The sequence below is a fragment of the Rhea americana genome, unplaced genomic scaffold (assembly GCF_003343005.1).
Source record: "Rhea americana isolate MKP2758 unplaced genomic scaffold, rheAme1 scaffold_169, whole genome shotgun sequence".
Taxonomy (NCBI): domain Eukaryota; kingdom Metazoa; phylum Chordata; class Aves; order Rheiformes; family Rheidae; genus Rhea; species Rhea americana.
In genome coordinates, this window is record NW_028185805.1 from 357,545 (window position 1) to 379,285 (window position 21,741).

Below are 21,741 nucleotides of genomic sequence, written 5' to 3' on the forward strand. Positions count from 1 at the left end.
AAATTCGAAGCTCTTTCGAGATCAGGTGTCAGGTGGGAGGAATACATTACATTGACTGGAAGGTATTACTGGAGAAATCATAAATCAAGAACTTCGTCCCAAGACCTGTACTCAAGGGAAGACCTGACCGGTATACAAAATAYAATATCTCATTTTTAAAAATAGTTCAATTTACAGTTGTATGTAATATTTCTAGAGATTAGGTAGGTGCACGTCTGAGTGACTTAACATTTTTCATGAATGAGCAAATTGCCTGCCTTTCAGTGATTAGTAATATTAAATTGAGTATTACTGGTCTGGTGTATTTTGGGCATAGGTACCCAAAGGAGACATGGTACCCTGGGCTTGCCTCTTGCACAAGAGAAGGGGGATAAAAAAACCAAACAGTTAAAAACCGTAGAGAAAAATGTTCATTATTTACTTTTATATATATATATATATATATATATATATATATTCTGACTTACTCCATTATTTTTAAAGATGTTGATAATTATTAGTAACTTTAAGAGGATACATAGCTTTTTCCTCATGCAAACCTTTGAAAGTGATTTAAATTTTTTAGCTCTTAAAGCATGTCTATATTATTTTTGTTAGCTTTTCAGAGTGCTAATTAAATTCCAAAGTTTGGTCCCATCATGCACCTGGAAGGAGAATAAAGCTTGTCACAGATCTCTCTGAGTTATTCCAAAGTGCTAATTAGAACTGTAAAGAASCTGCTCTCAATCCAGGAAAATAATGCTCACAATTTTAAAAAGCCCCATAGATCAAATAATAGTTGGTATTACAGTGTAATACTATACGTTCTCTGCAGTATTATGCCAATCATACAGTTTGAAGTGTGTGTTAATACTCTTATGAAAAATGATCATTCAAATCAGGAACACTTATTCACCCCATTTAAGCCTATGCGTGATTCCCATGGGAAGATTATAGACCTTTTAACTCTAGTGAAAACTAATTTCGTAAACATTCTTAGGTGGCTTTTTGCTTTTTAACTTAATACTGAATCAATGCACAGAGCTGCCAGTACTTTGCAGTTCTAGAGTGCTAAGCTCTGGGACCCACAACTGGATAAGCAGCTGTACGTGTCTAGGGCTGGAGCTTCCGAATCCTGGGTAGTGTCTGTAAATGCCTCGTGAGCAACCGCTGTGGAAGTTGGTGGGAACTAAAGGTGCTTGTATTCACAAGTTGTGCAGCACCTGGGATGTTCAGATGTGTAGTTGCATCTGTGGCTTTTTCATCGGGAGGATTTGAGTTACGGTACACTAGATAAAGTGCTTATTCCTATGCTTCCTACATAAAAGTATTCTAGCTCCATTTGTTTGAGCTGCTCTTTAGGTTCTTTCTCTAGAACTTAAGCGTTGCTGCTCATGTCCTCACTGAAATGTACTGCAGCATAGTGCTGGTTGTTGTATGCCACTGCACAAGTGTCTGCGTTTGTGGATGAAATTGCAATCCAAACATATACAGAGTTTGCAGTTTTATACAGTCACTGGTGGCTGGCATAATTAAATATTCATATTTATAGAATATTTTGAAATGTTTAAGGATAAAATGTACTGTGTGTGGAACAAGTTTATGAACTTTTTACATACTAAAATTTGCAGTGTAGTGTTTTTGTGTGTACTGCATTATTGTTTTTTTTACTGCTAATACTAGTTCCCTGATCGGTGAACAAAGCAACTCTGTGTTGTTTCTTTTTCTTTTTCCACAAATGTAGGTGTGGGTTGGAGAAGAGGCAAAAGATTTGAATGGAACTGTACACAGAAGTATCCGTGAATTGATTATCAAAAACAAGAAGAATGGAAAAGAGATTTGACCATTCTGGTTGCTTGTAGTTAGCTTTTGCCAAAACAGTAATGTCAGATTTCACAGGGTCTGGGCACTTAGTTGCATTACATTCCTGTATACTTAAATGGATTAAGATAAAAAGTCTGACTTGAAAAGGATATTCCAAAACTGACTGTGCCCGTGGTTTTGAATCCTGATGCTTTGAACAAAGAAGGGATTGATTTAATGGGATTAGTGCTTAATCCAAAAGAAGCAATGTACACACATGCCTTGAATGCTTTTGAGAATGACTACCAATATTATTTATAAGATTCTGTGGAAGGATACTCACAGGTGCTTTTTGTGGAAGAAGGAGATGGTGCAAGACTGCTTAACCTCCAGGAGAATACAGAGGCAAAGTTGTGTTCAAATTCCCTTTTCTGGATTACTTTCAGATATTTTTTAAAGATTTTTTTTTAATTTGGGTAAACAATGATATTTCTTTTTCAAGKATTGATTTTCAGGAAGTGTTTTGCATCTCTATTCATCATTTTAACATACCAAATTAAAACAAATCTTTTCATGTTACACATTTTGTACTTGCATTTGAGGTAAGGTTGTTTTCTACTTCTGGTGTTACATTATCTGAACAGTATTTTATCATTATGTTTTTTTATGCTGTGTATATTTGTAGCACATTGTATTTTTACTTAACAGAAAAATGACTTTGCCCATGGTTGCTGTGCCTCAGTGGCCCCTTTAATTACAGAAAAAAAAAATGTTTGTAAACCAAAACAGCCAAAACAGAACAAGCCAATTTGTGTGGTGTTTTTTTTTTTTATTTTTTTTTTATTTTTTTTTTTTTTTTTGGAATTTAAAGTTATTTCCTACCGCCTATATTAATAAAATCTTTCTCCATACAGGAAATCTGTTTGATTTCTTACATAGACCAGTATATTCTCTCAGAATGTGTTTTCAAAGCATTGGTTCTTATCAAACTGGGCAAAAGGTGTCAGATGCATCAAATAAAGTTGAAGGGATTTAAGGAAAGTAGTGAGTGCAGTCTTTCCACGTGTAGCTGTAAGGATAAAGTACTGAGCCTGAATAAATATCAGACTGGCTCAACAATTTTGCCTGTATGTCTGACCCCTTTCCCCCGGGATCTTTTTATTTGCATTTTTTGTTTTGATTCTTAAGGATTGCTATTCTCAATTTTCCTCTGCAATCAAGGCCAGAAACTTTAGGTGAAAAGCTAAAATTCTTGCCTAATCACATGATTTGATTAAGCTTGTGGTTTTAGAAAAACACCAAATCACAGCACTAATGATAAAATTGCAAAAATTGCTTATGCTGTGACTGACTCATGCTGCGAAATGGAGCATATTTTTAAACATACCTCTGGGCTTCAATTCTTTCAGCTTATTCACAGTCAATTCTGCATTATACTGAGCTCAGTGAAGCTATTCACAGAGGACAGTGTCATGCAAGAGTTCATGGCATGGTGTAAGAATCAGAGACTAAAGCCATTAATCAATTCAATGCTACACAGGCTACCTTGTATCTAAGAAGACTTCTAAATATTTTATGTGTCAGAAAAAAAGCTGAGAGTAGAAATACAATTTTCAGGTGATTTTGTTTTTACTAAAATTTCCAAAAAGGGAAGACTTTTGGAGGCTGGCTCAAAGAAATCGAGTAATTACTAATGTTTTATATTCGAAGGAAATCTTGTTTCTTAGTATATTTTTTAAATCTAACTGGACTACAGCTGGGGTAATAAATAATGTCAAGGAGTATTTTCACGTACTGGATTTTTTTTTTTTTTAGTCTATGCTGTTCAAATGTTAGAATGATTCCTGGTACTAGGTTGGTCAAAGCCAACCGGTGATGTCCCAGACAGTTCCTGGGGCTTGCTTTGGAGTAGGGTCAGGCYAGGAATGATTCCCAGCAGGCAGTTTGCATGCATCCCCTTTTCAGTTTTCCCTCGTCTTCCTTGTTGGAGGTCAAGAGTGTTTGATAGTATGGATATACGATGTCACTTGGTTTCAGCTCAGTGAGTAGACCTAGACATGTTCAGTTTACTGGTGTAGGCAAACCTATAATGTAGCCTTGGAGTGCCATTAGAATTTAAGTCTATAAGGAGAGTTTATAAAGTACTGAGTCAGATGTGCTTTGTCACACCTACACAAAAAGGTTTCTTATTTCAGCTAGAAGTAATCATGTTTTGTACCAGATAGTTAAAAAGGTCAATATCCAGTTATTTTCTAAAGAGTATTTCACTGGCATCTTGAGAGGACTGCAGTATATGACTGTGATGACAGTGTTTACAGTGCTTGTCTCTCCTAAACCCTAACATAGAAATTACGAATGTTGTGTTTATCAACAGAAAGAATATGAATACATTTATTACATTAATTTTCCTTTTTGCATAAGCCATCTTGCTTTATTCTTTATTGGTTATTCAGACTTGGGAGTAATGCACTCTTCATTTGGAAATTCTCTTCATTCACTTCAGGCTTCTTGAAAAATTCCTGTACTTTCAGCTGTGCAATAGAGGAGGATTTTGCTCTCTATTTTGAGGTCTGGAACTCCTTATGAAATACAAACTTCAAGTTTTCTCAGAGAGTATTTGATGCCTGATTTCTTTAGCTAGGTTAAAAAGATCGTTCTTGTTAGATTCTGTAAAAGTAAAAAACTAAAGCTAGCTTAAAGGCTGAGGTTGTGGTAACATTGTTTTCATGTCCAAAGCTGCGGGCAAACTGTTGCTTGGAACATTGACTGGAGCATTTCCATGCTGTCACTGTGTCAAATTTAGTTTGTAACTTTGGAAGGCCAGGTTTACATCAGAAATGTTCACTGGTGTAATAAAGTTGGTAGAGGTGTGAGCTGACCGCATTTTTTAATATTAGAAAAGGATTCTGCTGTGCACACATTCTTACTGGCGATAACATCCTGTGGCTGATGCAGTTGGTTCATTTTGGGAATTAGTATAATGTAGGTAGGTGTGAGTGTTTCTCTCTCATCTGATTGATTTAAAGAGAAGGCAATTTTGAAAACAGCTGTACTGAATGGAAGACCTGCTAATCTTGCAGTGAAATGATGCTGGGCTGCAACGTAAGTTCCCTAATTTTCTCTCATCATTATTGGCAGTATGTAAAGTATGACAGATTGTGACTTGTGAAACTGCTGACGTGCTTATACTGGACAGGGGGACATTCCATGGTGAACTTAGTTAATCTGTTTTAGGTTCCACCTGCCATTATCACCAGTGAAATGCTGGCGTAAATAAAATGCAAGCTGGGAGGTGAAAGGAAGAATCCAGGCTTTGGAAAAGACTGGCTTTTCACTAACCCAGTAGTTTACTGTACTCTAATGGCTTTACAGGAGATACAGAATACAGAAATACAGACATATTAGAAGTTGTTAATGATGGATGGGGTGGGATGTTTTCATTTGACTTTTAGTATAAATACTAGCAAAAAGAGCCAGATCTTAGTTATACTATTGAAGTTTGAATGCTTTAGTTCTGGTAGCCTGATAGAATGAAGGAATAATGTTTTCATGTGGCAGTTCAGAATCTGTGTGAAAAGCTATTCCTCTTTAAATAGCTTTACTGGACTTATAATTATCCTCAGGTAAAAGATTCATTATTCCTTTCTCTTTAATGAAACTGAAGCCATGTTTTTTAAGTAATAGTCACAGGGCCACTGAAGAGAGAGTCTGGTTCTGTGACTAATTTATCACAAATGTTTGGCTCTGTATTATCTTGAATTACTGGATTGCAATATTCAGTAGCAATGCTAACATTTTCTGTAGTCAGTTTACAACATAAAAAGAGGAAGAACTCCACACACAGTTCAGCTGTCAAGTATACATGTTTCTGACATGAAAAAGAAAACCTTTATGAATTATAAAGAGATGATAAGGCTTCTGAATTAAAAAAAAAAAAAAAACCTCCCATACCTGCCACACCTAAGGCCAAGGATATTATTGAAACAAATAATAAAAAAACCAAACCCTCAATGATCTGGGAGATTGACATGAAGTGTGCCAAATTAGATGAACTCAAGCCTACATATGCAAAGTGGAAAAATACCTATATGACTACTGTTTATTTGGTAGAATGCACCTAATGTGACCAAGATAAATCAGTTTATAAAAACATTAGAAGTAAGTAAAACTGTTTCTTTTCTGTCATTTGATTCTCCCTTACCACTCTTAAAATCACAGAACAAATCTCCTATGAGAAAGATTATTTTAATTTAGCAATAAAAATGTCTTTTGCTGATGGAGGCATTGCCTCTTGGGCGGTCTTTCTGCTTTGTGGAGTTTTGCCAATTTTATATCATCCTGCTCTAATAAAAACAAGTTATTCTAAATGATACATAAAGCACAATAATGAGAAACATTTGCATAAAACCTGTCATTCGTAGACAAGTTGTGTTTCCAGTTACTGTTAAGATAGCTGCAGCCAAGAAATGGAAAAAACAAAAGTGAAGCAAACCTTGATTAATGTTTTCCGTGCATATGAGTTAGCTTTATAAACTAGATAGCATGACCAAAGTGAACATTTGGAGTTGAGCTCTACAAAGGGAACCCAAACAAATGTGCTGGGCAGGAAGCTGGGAGCTGCTGACCTAGCACAAACTCAGGGCAGTCAGAGCATTTGCTTTGCCTACAGTTTGTTCTGAGGGAAATGAAAAAAGGAAGTGCTTATCTGATACGCATGTATCCTTTTGTATTATATTTTTATTACAATTTTTATTATTTAATCCCAAATCCAGAACAAATAGGTAATGTGCGTGTAGCAGTGCAGGTTGTGCCAAAAAGATACTAGCATTKAAACCTAGGTTTATCCCTAAAAAAAATAATACGAGGAAGAAAGGTTGTGTGTATTTTTTAATTAGACAGGATATATATGAATCAGGAAAGCAAACGGTGATGCACAAATGGAATGAATGGTCAGGTGACAAAAATACGAGATTCTTTCTTTAATTCCCTGAAGAATGAAAGTCATTCCAATCTGTGTGTGTTAGCTGGCCTGGTGCATGCGAAGCTGTTGGCCAGAGTTCAGCCCGCCTGAGTGTGCTAGTCCCTCTCGATACTACCACAGCTCTGTCAGAGGGCAGGTTTGTTTCCAGGAAAGGAGACTCAATCTGGCAAAAATACTGAGCAATGCACTGGGGCCTTGAAGGAAACAAGACTGTGAGTCTTTGCTACCTCACCAGATATGAGAAGAAATGAGGGGACCTGTTCTTTGGACTACTTGTGAGAAGATGTATAAATCTGTTACGCACTTCTGAATGTATAAGTTGCTCCCCTTTGTCGTGTCAGGTAATGTTGATACGTGTATTTGTGCTCTTGCCAGAACTGATTAACAAAACAGGAGAAGGCCTGGCAGCGCTGAAGTCAGCGGGAGGCTTCCCGTTGTGTAGAGGGGGTTGGCGTTTGGTGGATGAGGTCTTCCCAGTGAGCAGGAAATTACATTTCTGGCTAATAAATTGTTAATTTAATATCTGTTACGCTTTTTGGGTACAGGCGAGAAGAAAGGAGCAGTGGAGATATACTTCTAATGCAGATATATGTGGAAAAGTTTGTTGTCCTAGATACTTTACCATACTAACCGTTACTTTACAATATTAATAGAAAATGAGATAGCCACCATTATCCTGTGTGTGTGGAGGTTGGGGGGGGKGTGAGGGGAATGTTCCTGGAGAAGGGGGGAAGTTGTTTTTGTAATTTCTATAAATGGTACCTGATTGGCATGAAAAGCTTCTGGTTCATGAGTTTGGATATAAGTAGTATGTTCCTTTTTATTCAAATGTTGTTAATTGTTGCCTTTTAATTCTGAAATGCATTTTCTTGCATATTTCAGAATTAAAAGACTATAAAAATTGGAAAAAGAAGGTGATATTTTAAATAGAAAACGTATGTACTGCAAGTTTTCAGAACTTGGAAATAGAGACCAACTTTGTCCATCATTTAACATACGCTTTCATTGCAGGCTTTATTATAAAAAATTTCATAATATGGAGGGCTGTATAAATGCCATGAAATAATTGTTTATGCACAGCTGTATAACACCTTTATAGTTGAGCTTCTTTACAACACTCTTTTGCCTTAACATAGCACAAAATGTTTGAGCTCATATTAAAGAACTACTTTTTTATTCTATTTATGTTACATTTTATTAAGGCTATATTTTGTGAAGTTATAGTGTATTTGGTGTGTGCGTGTGTGTGTTTGTCTGGATGTTGTATGTGTTTTTCTATCAAGTAGACCAAAGATGAGGAGGATAGATAAATCTGTTTCATTCTATGTAGAATATTATATTATTTGTTTTAACTTTGTAAGTGTATTTTTAAATCCTGTTCTTCTCACTCTCATCTAAAAACTTGAGATTGAAAAAGCGCATTTGCACAGATGCCTTTAGTGAAATAAAGGAGGGTGCTTTAAAGATTATTGTAGGATTTCTTTTATCAGTTCAATGAATCACTTTTCCATATTAGGTTAAAGCAGAGCTTTCACCTTCAGGTTGCTGAAATTGCAGGATATCTGAGACATAAATTGAACTGGTGACATGTAGACTGAAGTCTTAGTTCCAAAAYTGACAATTTACTGTTTTTTGCCATCTGTGCTGCAAAGAACATGTCCTGTAAAAGTTTGAATCAAATAAATACTTCAGTTGAAGTCAATAAATAGACTGCACATAAAAGAAAGTTATATTCATTTAAAACACAACTCAAACCTTGTAGACAGTTAACTAGTTTTTGTAGAAGAAAAAAATGGGTTGTTTTTCCTTTGTAGTCTAAAGGGAATCTTGGTGACAAATCTGTATCAAACATTTTTTATCCAAAACTTAAAAAGCAGATAAATTTTGATGACTTCCTGATGCTTAACTCAGATGAATCTACAAAAACCTTACAGTCACTTTGAATGATTCTTTTCTTTTCAAATTTTATTACTGTTTAGTTAGAAAAACTTAATATGTCTGAATACTATATTTTTCTTAGTCTAGCAAATTACAAGACTGTATTAGTCTAATTTTTCACTATGTGGGATAATAATCTGTGTTGGCAGGAAATACATTTTTCATTCATGTGGAAAGTGTCTTTCTTTATAGATGGATTGTGATCTACATTTACAAACTATTGTCTAAGGCTAGACATTCGAAGTAGATGTGTTTGGTTTTTTTCCACTTGATCATCCCCTGCTCTTGCTGATTTTGGCAAGGGGGAGGGAACCCTTTTCTTCACTAATGAAAATCAGGATGCTCAGTTAGTTCTGTAACTGAAATGATCGAGATCTGGAAATTTCAGCCTGAATGAGGGAAAGTTGATATTGGAGACTCTGATATCCGCCAGGAGCTGCAACCTACTTCCATTAAGAGGACTGTATTTAAATCTGGTTTGGACTGGCGAGGCCTGGTGAGGGCAGCTGGCGATAGTGGGCAAGCGAGTGAGTTGGGGCAGTCTGCGGGGGACAAGTGCTGTGCGGGCAGTAGTCCTGGGTTTGTGTTTTGGTGTTACTACCTCAAATGTTTTCATACTGAAACTTGTAAGACAGCTTAAAGGTTGCAATTTCATACTAGCATTTAAATAAACTGTAGTTGCTTTCAGCATATTCTGATACTGTGCTAAGCATAATAGGAGAATTTATGTTATTTTATAGCATGAATGTTCTCTAAAAGAGCTCAGTGGTGTTTGGGGGAAAGTTTCTGTAGCGCTGACTCCTGATCTGCTTTCTGTGGTGAGTTTACAGCTGTACTGAAACTGTTAGGTTTATATGCACACAACTGGAAGCAAAGGAGTATTTAGGATCACTGCAGCAATTGTTACTCTTGCTGCCCTCGGAGTTAATCAGCACTTCAGCATTCAGTGTATGCTTCCTTTCTGAAAATGTGACTCGCACTCCCTCAGGACAGTTGCACTTGTTTCCTATTCTCCATTGAAAAACTTGCGTACGGATACTTTAATGTTCCTGAGGCTTGTGGGTTTGGTTCAGTGCATTTTTGAACCATATGTTAAGTTTGTAATTTTATGAAATTAGGAACTCATTTATGTTTATACCGGGGTTTTGAGATCTTGAATTTTGCTTCATTATTTGCAGTGTGTACTAGAGCTTTCTTCTTATTGCAAATATTGTAAAGGCCTTAAAATTTTTTTTTTTTTTTTTGATAATTGAGTTACTAAATAATGGAAGCTGGTGTGTGAATACGCTGTTTCTAAAATGATATAAATCATTTTTAAGATTTGCACCTGATTTTGATGTTATGTAATAGTTTTTGTTACTTTTGCTGCTGCTTGCAGTGAGAATACTGAATTTGCTGCTTACTTTCTTTTATCTCCTCCCACCCAATCTGATGCATCCTTTTGCATATCTTGCAAATAAGTAAGAATGGCAAAAACTGAAATACTGGCTATTTTTCATCGGAAGCGTCTAACATTGCAAATACATGTTAGTTGTTTTCTGTTACTGTTATGTACAACCTAAGCCCACACAGCTAGTTGTTTGCTTCTTTAATTTTTTTAAACTGCGTTCTGATTTCACTGAAAAAAAAAATTGCAAGTGGCTTTTTATTTCTTGTTTGTTGCAACCTCAAGTCACTTAGGAAAAAATGCGTGTGGAGACCTTTCTTGCTTCAGGTACTTTGGAGGCTCTTATTTTATTTTATTTATTTTTATTTTTTTGGCATTGCTTCTGCATCCTCTGTTTCCTGTCAAAGCTCCTTACCCGTTTTCTGTTTTTGTTTTAAATCATAAATTCTTCCTGTCCACTTCTCCCAGAAAAGTTGTGGAGTCCCACAGCAGACTTTCTGTACACAATATCTTACATGGATATGTTTTATCTCTACTGCTTCTTATATGACATCTCCTTTTTTTTGATTGGATACTATTCCTTCTGAGGAGTTTAAACAGATGTATATTCAATCAGCATGTTAAACAATAGGACACTGATAAACACTAGGGTCTCTGCATAATTTCATATGGGGATTATAATATCAATAGTATAATTAATTAATATTCTCTTTTGCAGGTYTAACCGATGAGAAAGTGAAGGCCTATCTTTCTCTCCACCCCCAGGTACTGGATGAATTTGTGTCAGAAAGTGTAAGTGCAGAAACTGTGGAAAAATGGCTAAAAAGGAAAAATAACAGACAGGAGGGTAAGTTCTTACTGTTTGTAATTAAATATATATACATATATATATATATATATATATATATATATATATACACACCCATACACCCATAACAAAATATTTTAGTTTGACACAATGCAGTTTTTGTAGAAAAGGAACTTGCTGCATAATTTATCCAGTTCACTTTGTATCTGTCAAAATCCTTCTGCCAGCCTAATTGTGGTGGTGAGAACAAGCAAGAGAAGATGGAAGTGATTGTTTTGATGTCGGCATGGATCTATGATGGATTAAAATGAACATGTAGCTATAAGCATAAGTAGTGGTAAATCGATAGAGAGTTAATTTTCCCTCTATTGCTCTTGCTTTAGTGCAGTCTGTTTTGTTAATCTTCACATGATGCCATGTGATACAGACAGAAAAATAGGCTTTGTTTTTATTAGAAGGTTACCAGTCAGGCAGGGTGTGCTGTTTTGAGATCTTTGGCTTAGTGTCAGTACTCTTATATGTTGATGACGCAGAATAGTCATTAACCTATATGCAGAAATTCTGTCCTGCCCGATTTACAGGCATCCAGCTGTGTGTACTCTTCAGCCAGAAGTCAGTGGGCCTGCAGCCAGAGTAGTTTGTCTGAATTTCATTAGCATGAACATAAACTGGAATGTCTGATTTGAGCTTAAATGAACCAAAATTTTTCGGTGACTGAAATTCACTGAGTTAGTCTTACTTTACATTGATCTTTTTTTCTAAAATCCAAAGTACTGAACAGAGAGGAAGTCAGTAAATATGGCAATGTCCGAGATATAACAGCATTTTATATCCCAAAATACCATGGGATACATGTATCAGATTTATATCTAGCACAACAAACATTACTTTGAAAGTGGCCCATGACAGGATGATGGTGAATCTACCTGGGATTATAGGCTTCTGGGGTTGTGGGTTGGATAGTTGTGTGTTCTTTTTTTGTTGTTGTTTTGGGGGTTCTTTTGTATGCTGAAGAAAAGCTGCATGAAAAGGGAGAGAACACTGCTGATATTGGGTATTCATTGAATAGTTTTTGAACCCTACTAATAAAATGCATGCATAAATAAAAACACAGCCAGGCTTTTTATTGTTGCTCACAGCATTTCTGAGCAGCTGTTTATTATAAATTAACAAATGAGTTTTAAATTTTGAATGTTGAGATCATGATTTACTTAGGCAAGACTCTTTCTAGTCTGAGATCTAGTCCATACTTAATGTATTGCAGACTTACAGGATGTTTTATGAAGTTCATAGATCAGAAAAATATCTTCATACAAACATAATAGCACTAAAAAGTGCCTTTGTGTATATCATCGAATTTGGGGTACTGGTGTAACTTAAACCAACAAGATACAGTATGTTGCCATTTTAAGCTATGCTTTGAACATTCATTAGCAGTACGTCTTGGTAGAAGGAGATTTTTTTAATTGGACTTGAAAGTTCATCTACCAGACAAAGATCCTTTCTTTTCTGGATGCTTAGCTAGAGTGCTCATATAACAAACAAGACTTCCATTTGTCCTCTTCCATATCATTCAAGCAAAGGTAACCGATGACTGTAGCAAGAGCCATAAAGTAATAGAAGTTTTAAGTTCTGCTAGATACAAATTTCTCTCAAAAACGTTTACAAAGTTGAATCTTAATTACACTATTCAAAGCTTCACTTCCACAACAATAGGGAAAGACTGTGCACGTTGATTGCAAGCCAGATGCATGCCTTTTACCTTAATAATATTGATTTTTCACAGTTATCTTTCATGTTTTTATTATGACATGTACATATAGACTGAAAGGACAAACTCTTACGACATAGAGAATTTCTGCATAGAGAACTGCATGTATTTCCTCTTGCTCTGCGAGAGCCAAGATACCACTTCCCTCAGTGGTGGTCTTCAAGATTTTTAGGTGGTGGGTATTTCCCCTTCCCCCTCCAACTCCTCAAGGGCTCTAATGTAGGTAAAATCTACTTCTACTGTGTTCCTCCTGTTCTCATGTATGCTTCCTCCTCTGGGTTCAGTGGGGCCAAAGTCAGTGCTAGCATGTGTGACATGTGCTTAGTACAGGGAGGGAGAGAGTGCAAGGGAAAGTTTTTCTGAGGGTTATAGGGTGCTGGTGGGGATGGACTCCATACTCCCCAAGCTAAGAGCTCCTTCAGTTTCCTAGATACTGTTGTCTTGCTCTATTGGAGCTGGAAAAGGATTTTAGCAAAGTTTTATGGCTGAAAGGGCTGACTACAAAGGTAGTCATGCTTTTCTGTGACAGGGGAGTTAGAGTGGACTGACTCTAGTAGTGTAGGAATTGCATCTAGACACAGAAGATAAAGTGACACCAATACTTGCTTTGAAAAACAGTATAATTGATCATCTTAAGATGAGTCCAAGGTATTGCAACTCTATTAATATTCCATTTACAGAATGTAAATAGCATGTAATAGGCATATTTCATTGTGTCATTCATGTTTAATTGTAAACCATACTGTAATCTGCTGCATATTCAAGCAAGAAGAGAAAATATTTAACATGGCCAAATGAATACTACTTTAGAAACCCTGACTGTTTTCTTATATGAATTGTTTAAACAGATACATGCAGGGACTTTTAAAACAATTTTACATATATTCATTTAAGAACCCTGATTTTTTTTCCCTTTTCTGTTTTTCTGTTCCCCCCCCACCCTGTAACTCTGTGTTAAGTGCTATTAAACAGATATGCTTTTGTTAATACGCTGCAGATAATTAATCAGTGTATTTGGTTGCTTCAGTTAAAGGGCATTTGTGAACGTGCACTTTTTTTCCTTTTTATATATCATTACACAATAAATCGGGGCGTACTCATTGCAACTTGTATGTAATTACTGTAAGCGGTCTGGATGACTGCATTATAGAGTATGATTCTTCCTGAGTCATTTAAATGCATGATTTTATCATGAATGTTTCATTCTTGTGTTGTTTCTTGTGAAGCAAATATGACAGCTCCACATGGTTTGTTCAGAATTCAGATTAAGCCCTGATTAGGTGCTTTTTTTTTTTTTTTTTTTTTAAGGTCAGCCATTTAGTTGTTTACTCTTTTACTTCTCCTTTCCTTTTCCTTTGCCCTAAAAGTGGGCAAAGATTGCACTCAGATTTGATGCATTGTATAGCTTTCAATTTGGCGAAAGACTGGAGGCATTGTTACACCTGGATAAATTCATTTTAATAATCTTGAAAATTACTGTAGCTCCCATTTGGTAGAAGATTTAGTAGGCTTCTGGAGAAAAGATGTCTGCAGAAAAACTCTCACCCACACGTTCCTTTGGCTCTACCTAAGAGACCATGCTATACTTCAGTGATACCTTTGAAAGCTTTTAGTGAGCTAATTGAGAATAGAGAGAACAGAGCTCTGTGTGGGTTAGTTAAACCTTCTTCTTGTTGTATAGTCTATGCCAAGCTGCAGGTTTCAGTTCTGGTGGCTGAGCTAGTTCATTTAAGCCTGACACTTTCTGTAGTCTCTAGACATACCCGTTTTCCTGTACTAGAGAAGGCGCTGAAGGAATGGTATCTGTGGTAAAAGACTCTGAGACTCTTCTATACAGAGTGAGAACTTGTGTGCTAATCCTTTAAGGCTGGTACTAGAAGATAAATTGTCCTAAGCTGCATTATGGAAAACAAAACAAAACAAAACTGTGATCCAACATAGGAGGAGAATGTTAGCAGGAAGAATGTATGTATGCTAAAAATATGTCAGCTTGCTCTCAGAATTCAAAGTGGGAAGATAGAGCCTATGTTGTATTTATTAATTTTTGAAAGCAGTGCAGTTCCACACTAACTAATAAATTATTGTTCTATAGCATAATGCAACACTTCCCAAATAAAGTAGAAGGATATTCAGAAGCTGGGCAGTGTGACTCTAGTGGTAATGCTCCACACCTTGCTGTGGTTCTGACATCTTTCCAACCTAGGCARAAGGAAATGACATGGCAGCATGTTTAATGATCTCCTTGATTTATAGTCTATCTTAATATTTCATTGATGCTGCAAGCATTCTGTTTCATCCTGATGCAGCCCTGCTGTGCTTATGTTACTGTGATAACCAAGCAAGTATGAATGCTTACTAAAATGGAAGAGCGAATGTGGGAGTGATTTGGATAGTATGTTGCTTGCCACACTGATACTAGAGTAGTAGCTCTTAGTGCTTCTTATTACCAAAGCCTACTGTTACACATTTTGATGCATTAATTGAAATATTTTCATCTAAATAAACTATTTCGTTTCATATTTAAGGATGAATCCTCCAGTCCCATTCCCCTCAATAGAGGTGGCATAATTATTTTTCCTGTTTTTCCTTGCCCCGTAGTGTCTGCTAATGGTCAGTATTTGGAGATAGATATTGRGCTAGATGGTGTAGTGGTCTGCTGTTCCTGTGCTCAAAGGCACTATTTTCCTGAGACTATCCAGCTTGATAGAAATTGTCTTTAGCTTTGTAAGATGGATATTATGAATGTTTTTCTCAGAAGAGTTACAGTAACATCTTAAGGCTTGACTACGTGCTGTATTTTGTGTAGTTCCTACTTCTGTGGAAGTAAAAACCTGCAGATCAACCGTATGTATGTAGTAGCTCACCAGTTGCCATTTTTCATGTTGATCATAGTCTCTAGAAAGTTTATCTTGGCATATCAGTATTTCATAGGTAGACAGATGAAGCAATGGCAGTTTTTGAAACTGTGGCACTAATCTGTGGGAATGCAGTTTTAGTTCAGATGATGAAAATGTCATAATCCATCACAGACACAGAGTAGTTTTGGAGCTGATTCCCAAGAAGACTGTTTTTAGAGAGCGCTACCGTTACTTTTAAAAATAATTTTATCAGTAAGTCTTCTTTCCTGTTCTTAGTTCAGTGGTTTTTTTTGTATTGTTTTCTTTGAGTTGATCAAGAGAGAGGCAGGTTAGAAGTGATTCATCTTGGTTGTGAAAATACTGAGATGGAATTAGTGGAAAGAAAAAGTTTCTCTGATTCTCTATTGCGTTGTCATTTTGTTTTAGGGGAGAGAAAAGGTAGTGGAAAGGATATGTAGATCAGAGAGGTCAGAAACTGAGTGAATAGGTTAATAGTGTAGAAATCTTGGGCAGTGTTGTCTTGGGTAGTACTGAGGTCTTGAGTGATGATCATGGCTTTTTGTTCAGTATATGTCGTGATGATGAAGCAGTTACTGATTTCATTCTTTGTTAGATCTGTTTCTGGACATCTCCTGCATACTTAGAATTGTTTGAAAGGTCATAGGCTTGCCAGAGGATAAATCCTCTAGTGATGAAATGCTTGGGTTTAGGAAGCAGATGTCACTTGCTTGGTCTGAGTTCTCTCTGAACTATCTAATTATGTTAATCAGATTATATCCAGAGAAATTATTCTCAGCATTGTACTTAACCTGATGTTTTTTGTGTTTATGTCAGACTTCAATAAGAGGTTTTATGCCAGAAAATGATTCATTTTTTTGTCCACTCAAAAATATTGCTTCTCTTATAAACTTTGCTTCGCTGTATCATTTTTCTGCCTATATCTGCTAGCTATATTAGAAACCGTATAGACTGTGATCTTATTATGTCTCAATTTTTCAGGTGAATTAGGGCATGGAGCTTCTTCTAGCATCTTACTGAGAAGAAGGTTTCCCAGATTTCTCATCATTTCAGTTTACTTTTTGAACCTTTTTATTTTATCAGTAACTTTTATAAAATGTGGGAAGAGTAGCAAAAATACCAATAATGGGTTCATTAATACTGAATGCAATATAAAACCATTTTCTTCCTGTTCAGGACAGTACTCCATCGCATAGTCTCGCCCTACTACTTTGTTTTCAGAATGTTTCCTTCTTTTATACAGGATCTTTTTTGGCTTTAGAGTGAAAACAAAGCAAGCAAAAACAATCTCTTACTGATAGAGAAGCTCTATTTTGATCGTATGGGTGGGGACTGTATTCTCATGTAGCTGACATTTTTTTTTACTCATAGTGATTTATTGTGATGTAAGCTAACCTATTCTACCTGCGTTAAAATGGAGTATGAACATTCCCATGGTTTGTAAGCTAAGAAAGCAATAAATAAAAGCATAGTCATTAACTTTTATGAGGAAAGTAACTTTTTAATCCCTATGTACAAGTGTTAATGTAGAAAACTTTGGGATAAACAAGGCATTAAAGCATATGAATGGAAGTTATTTGGTTCAAACTGTGTACTCATTTCAAAATATTAAAAAAAAAAAAAATGCTGTGAGAAAATCTTTCTCCAAAGATAGTCAAAGATTAAAGTGTTGGAGAAGCAGTCCTGCTGTGGATTACCAAGTTGGTAAAAATAGGAAACAAGGAGTATGAATGCCTGGGCAATGGAGAAAGTTATCAGTAGTCTGAGAGGGATTTTTATAATCATAAATTATCTGGGAAAATAGATGAATAGTGTGATTGTCTAACTGAATAAGATTAAACTCATAGTGCCTTTATCCATGCATATTCTCCACTGGCAAAGTGGTTCCTGCAGTCCTCACATCCTGCTACTCAATTACTTCATTGCCCCCCTTGGGTGTTCTAACAGCCTGTTAGCTTGTTGTATCAACTAAAAGATCTAAGTTTTTTTTTAAAAAACACTCCCTTTCTTGCTTATTTTTCTGACCTTTTCCTAACTGGAGATTACAGAATTCTGTACAGCTGATCATCTTTCCTCTTCTATGCATCTTGAGAAGGTGATAGTACCTGTACAGAGTGTCTGAAGTTCAAATTCACCACAAATTTCCACAGTGACTTAATGATGTTTCCTATTTGGTTCTGTTTGGCTGAACTGTCTATCTGTTGCTAAGCGCTAATGTCTGATTTTTTCCCCGGCATCTCTTTTTCAGCTGTATTAACTAATTCGGGCTAGGCCAGAGAAATAAGGCTGGAGACTGGGCTTGAACACTGCTAGTCCCTGGTTAACTGTTTGCAGCCTTGGCGTGGTTTTGACCATGCCAATTTGCACTCTCCCAAAACAATATTTGGGCTTGGTTGGAGAAGTAGCACTTGCCTGGGACTACTCCTAAGAGGTAGTTAGGGTGCAGCACCCTGCTTCAGAGGAAAGAGGGGAAGCGTTTAGCTTCACAGATGTGATTTGTGCCAGGTGAACTTGACTTCAGAGGCAAAGATTACTCAAAACTAATTTTTATCTGCTAATTTTTCTACATCTGGTTTTAATTTCCAGTATACCTGGAATATACTGAAAAATAAATTGTCTTTTATATTACAACACTCTGTTTTTTGATCTTTCTAGATAATCTGCCAGTGGCCATTCAATTATAACATTAAGGCATCTTTCACGACCTCTAGAAAAAATTCATTAGCCAGGATCATATTGCTTAGCTGTGGTATTGAGCAAAACAATTTTATTCTTCCTTCCAAACTGCATTATGCAGAGATATTTAGAAGTGAAGTTTGTGAATCTTACTTTGTTTGCGAAAGTAGAGAACTGACTTATCTTTATCCAGTTGAAAATGCTGAGTAACATAGAGCAATAGAATGACTTTTATACTGCAAAGGTAGAATGTTTTATGTGCTTACTTAGTTGTTTGGATAATAAAGTGAGCTGTTTTACAAGATGCATGGTCTTCATGCCAAAATGCTACAGTTTTGTTTGATTTGCCATGAAATAAGTATGTGGAATGAAAAGGAAGGAGGTGATTGAGTTGATAGGGAACAAAGGTTAGGAAAATAAGACACAAATCAGTAATAGGTGTGTGAGAAGGAATGTGTGCAAGTTCTTGAAGGCTTTATAGTAATTGGTTTGTCAGTAAGCACTAGATTTGGGTGATTGAGGGGGGAAAGGGGCATAGTTTGACTTTGACTATATGGTTACATAAATTCAGTTCAAATGGGTTCATTGTAAACACTGAAATATTTTCACGTGAAATATTTTCACGTAGAACACCATGTGTTCCTATAGTAATATGAGAGCTGCTTTTTCTTTTTTTTCTTTTTTTTTTTTTTTTTCCCTGGAGACTTGCAGGGAAGTGATTTTAGATTTACTGCAGAACATTTGTGGAGATTTATCAAAACAACTGTTAAAGCTTGTAACTACACAGTGACCCACATTTTTTGATTAGAGTTGTCGTGACCCACACAGTGAATTCCTGTTCAGGACAGGAGGAGGTTACTTCACTTGAAATCTTTAAATTACACAGAATATGTTATTTTTGTCTTGAATCACCAAAGAAACCACATCACTGTGACACTTTCTGACTCATCATGAATGTATTCCATGATATATCATGTAAATAGCCTGTAAATGTGCACTAGGAATAAACTGCACTTTCCTTATTGTCTGTTACTTTTCTTAAAAAAAAAAAAGAAAAAAAAGAAAAAAGTTCTACAGGTGGTAGTATATTTTTACAGGCATGCACTATTATTGGATTGTACTTTCCAACTGCTCTGCAGCCAAAAACATCTTTATAGAATGATAAGTTATCCTCCCCTTTGCCAACATGCTTGTCTTCCTCAAAAAGCTTTGCTTATGAATAGTCATAAATGACAGTAAATCTGATATGTTTGAATGTTCAGAGCACTCACTGTAGCAGCCAACTGTGTACACCAAGTGCAATGAAAATGGTAGCATATAATCTAGCAAAAACCTCTTACAAGCCTTTTTTCAAATTACACTTTTTCCATCAAAATGCATAGTTGCACTAATAAATAGCAATTGTGAAATTATGAATCAACACAGTTTGACCACGTCTAGCAAAACAGTTTAGTCTCTTTAAAATGTTTGACATTTTCCATTGAAAATAGATGACACAGTACTGGAAATGTATTAAATGTCAGAAATACTGTCTTCTGACATAGTCTTCTATAGCATCTTTTACTAGCCATTTTCAGAGCTGTGCACTGATGAAGGGACCAGTGGCCCATGATGGCAATTTTATATTCCACAATTAAGTCCTTAAGGTTAGAGCAAAGATAAACTTGACTTTTGGAATATGTACTACAACTGTATGTTTCCTCATAGAGAGATTCATTGACATGTTGCCAAGATTGGCCCTTCTGATATGGGGGCAGAAATCAAGTGATTTTTAAAAAATTTGAAGAAACTTATGAATCTGTACTTAAAGGATAAAAAGGTACTTAGCTGTTCTTCATTCTTAATAAATGTGTGCACAAAATCTTGAATAAATGTATGTTGCTGGTTGTGTCATTATACTTGCTCCTCTGTACTTTTGTGATGCATCTTAAAATATAAAGGAACAGCTCATTTAAAATAATACAGTGTTTACTCTGGAAGCTTTCTCAACTCAGAGTGTCTTGGTTCAGCTTTTGTCTCTCTCTCTTCTGCAAACTGTTTACAGACTCACTCAGAGAAAATCATTTTTATGTGTATACCTGCTTTTCAGCTAGTAGCATCAGCTTGTCATATTTGTACCTTAGTTGCCCTTTGACACCATAAGCAGAATGAAGTCCAGTGTTCCTTAATTTCCTTTCACCACTTCCCAGTCTTAGTAGGTTTTCATATGAGCATATTTCACCTCTTTTTATGTATCACAATGATGGAACAAATTCCCTGGGTTTTTAAGGTGGTTCTCTTCTGATACGTCCAAATCGCTCAGACATGGTTTGATATATGACTATCAATGCTCAATCTGAAGGTGGGTTTTCTTAAAGGGTGCAGAAGATAAGAGACATTATCTGAAGCGCTTTTTTGCACAGCAGTTAGATGAGCTTTGTCTCAGATCCAGGCAGTCAGGGGCCTTCTGATTCATGGCAAGCTTTCTTTAATAGCCTTTGAGTTCTGGCTCCACTTTTACCTCTTAGAAACTTTAATCTCAGAATCTTTAATAAGGACTCCTGTTGTTACTGCTTCCTGTCCTTGAGGCATCATCTGTAGTTCTCAGAGGGATAAGGAAAACCACTGCTGTGGGAAGTGACAAGGACACATTTCCATAAGGAGAATCAAGTAAAGAGAGGGCAGAAGTCTCTTCATTGTGCCAGTGCCCCACAGAGCTTTGGGGTTTTTGCCTGACTCAGACAGTGCTTTGTTTTTGAAAATGTTTGTAGATCATCTCCAGGATCAAAACCTGGAGTAAGATTCAGTGAAAACGATATTTGTAACTCTTGCGTTTCCTTCAAGGAAACAGATCAGAAACTGGAGAACAATACTGAATTTCAGCTCTGACCTTCCAGTAATCTTATTTTCCTGTCAACCTCTGTTTTGAAAATACATCTGATTTGTTGTAAGAGAGATCATATGTAATTAAGTGTTCTTTCGTTTGGCATCTTGAATCTTAAAAATTTTCTTTTTAGTGTTTGCACAAAACGTATGTTCTGTTCCAAATACTGACATCCATGTAGACTGAAAGAAATCCCACAGCTCCAGTCCAGTTCATAAATTCTACTAGGAAAGCCTAGGTTTATGCAAAAGTAGAACTAACTTTTCCAGAGAAAAATGTGGAATTTCTTACAGCAAAGAGAAATGCTGCAGGAAAACACAGTGATGTTTTTCATTGAACTGATGATACAAAGACTTTGTTGTTTTGCTCCTAAAGCACACCTGAAGATGAGACCTCTGTAACTTTGGCTAAAAGGATACTGCATATGAAGAATAGTTTTGTTCAGGAAATTGGCAATACCTAAGCATCTACTGCTGTCTGTCTTACTGAACTGAAGAATCCTCCGAACTTGGTTGTAAATCCTTATCTTCAATACATTCTAAACTATCCGTTACTGAGTAGAAAAATTACTGCTCTGTAGTGTTGTGAACAGGCTGATGTTTCAAAGACATTTGAGTGTTTTAACAAACTGAGCTGCCCTGTTAGTAGAGAAAACTTAG

At 36.1% G+C, this 21,741-nt stretch overlaps 1 protein-coding gene across 2 annotated transcripts in view; it reads left to right on the forward strand.

The window, feature by feature from the left end:
* The window catches only part of PDE10A (phosphodiesterase 10A), a 186,140-nt gene that overhangs the window by 75,344 nt on the left and 89,055 nt on the right, over positions 1-21,741 (forward strand). For both annotated transcript variants that reach the window (XM_085300770.1, XM_085300771.1), the window contains exon 2: positions 10,807-10,935. In XM_085300770.1, coding sequence (XP_085156896.1) covers positions 10,807-10,935 — 129 coding nt within the window. The remainder of the gene's footprint in view (positions 1-10,806; positions 10,936-21,741) is intronic.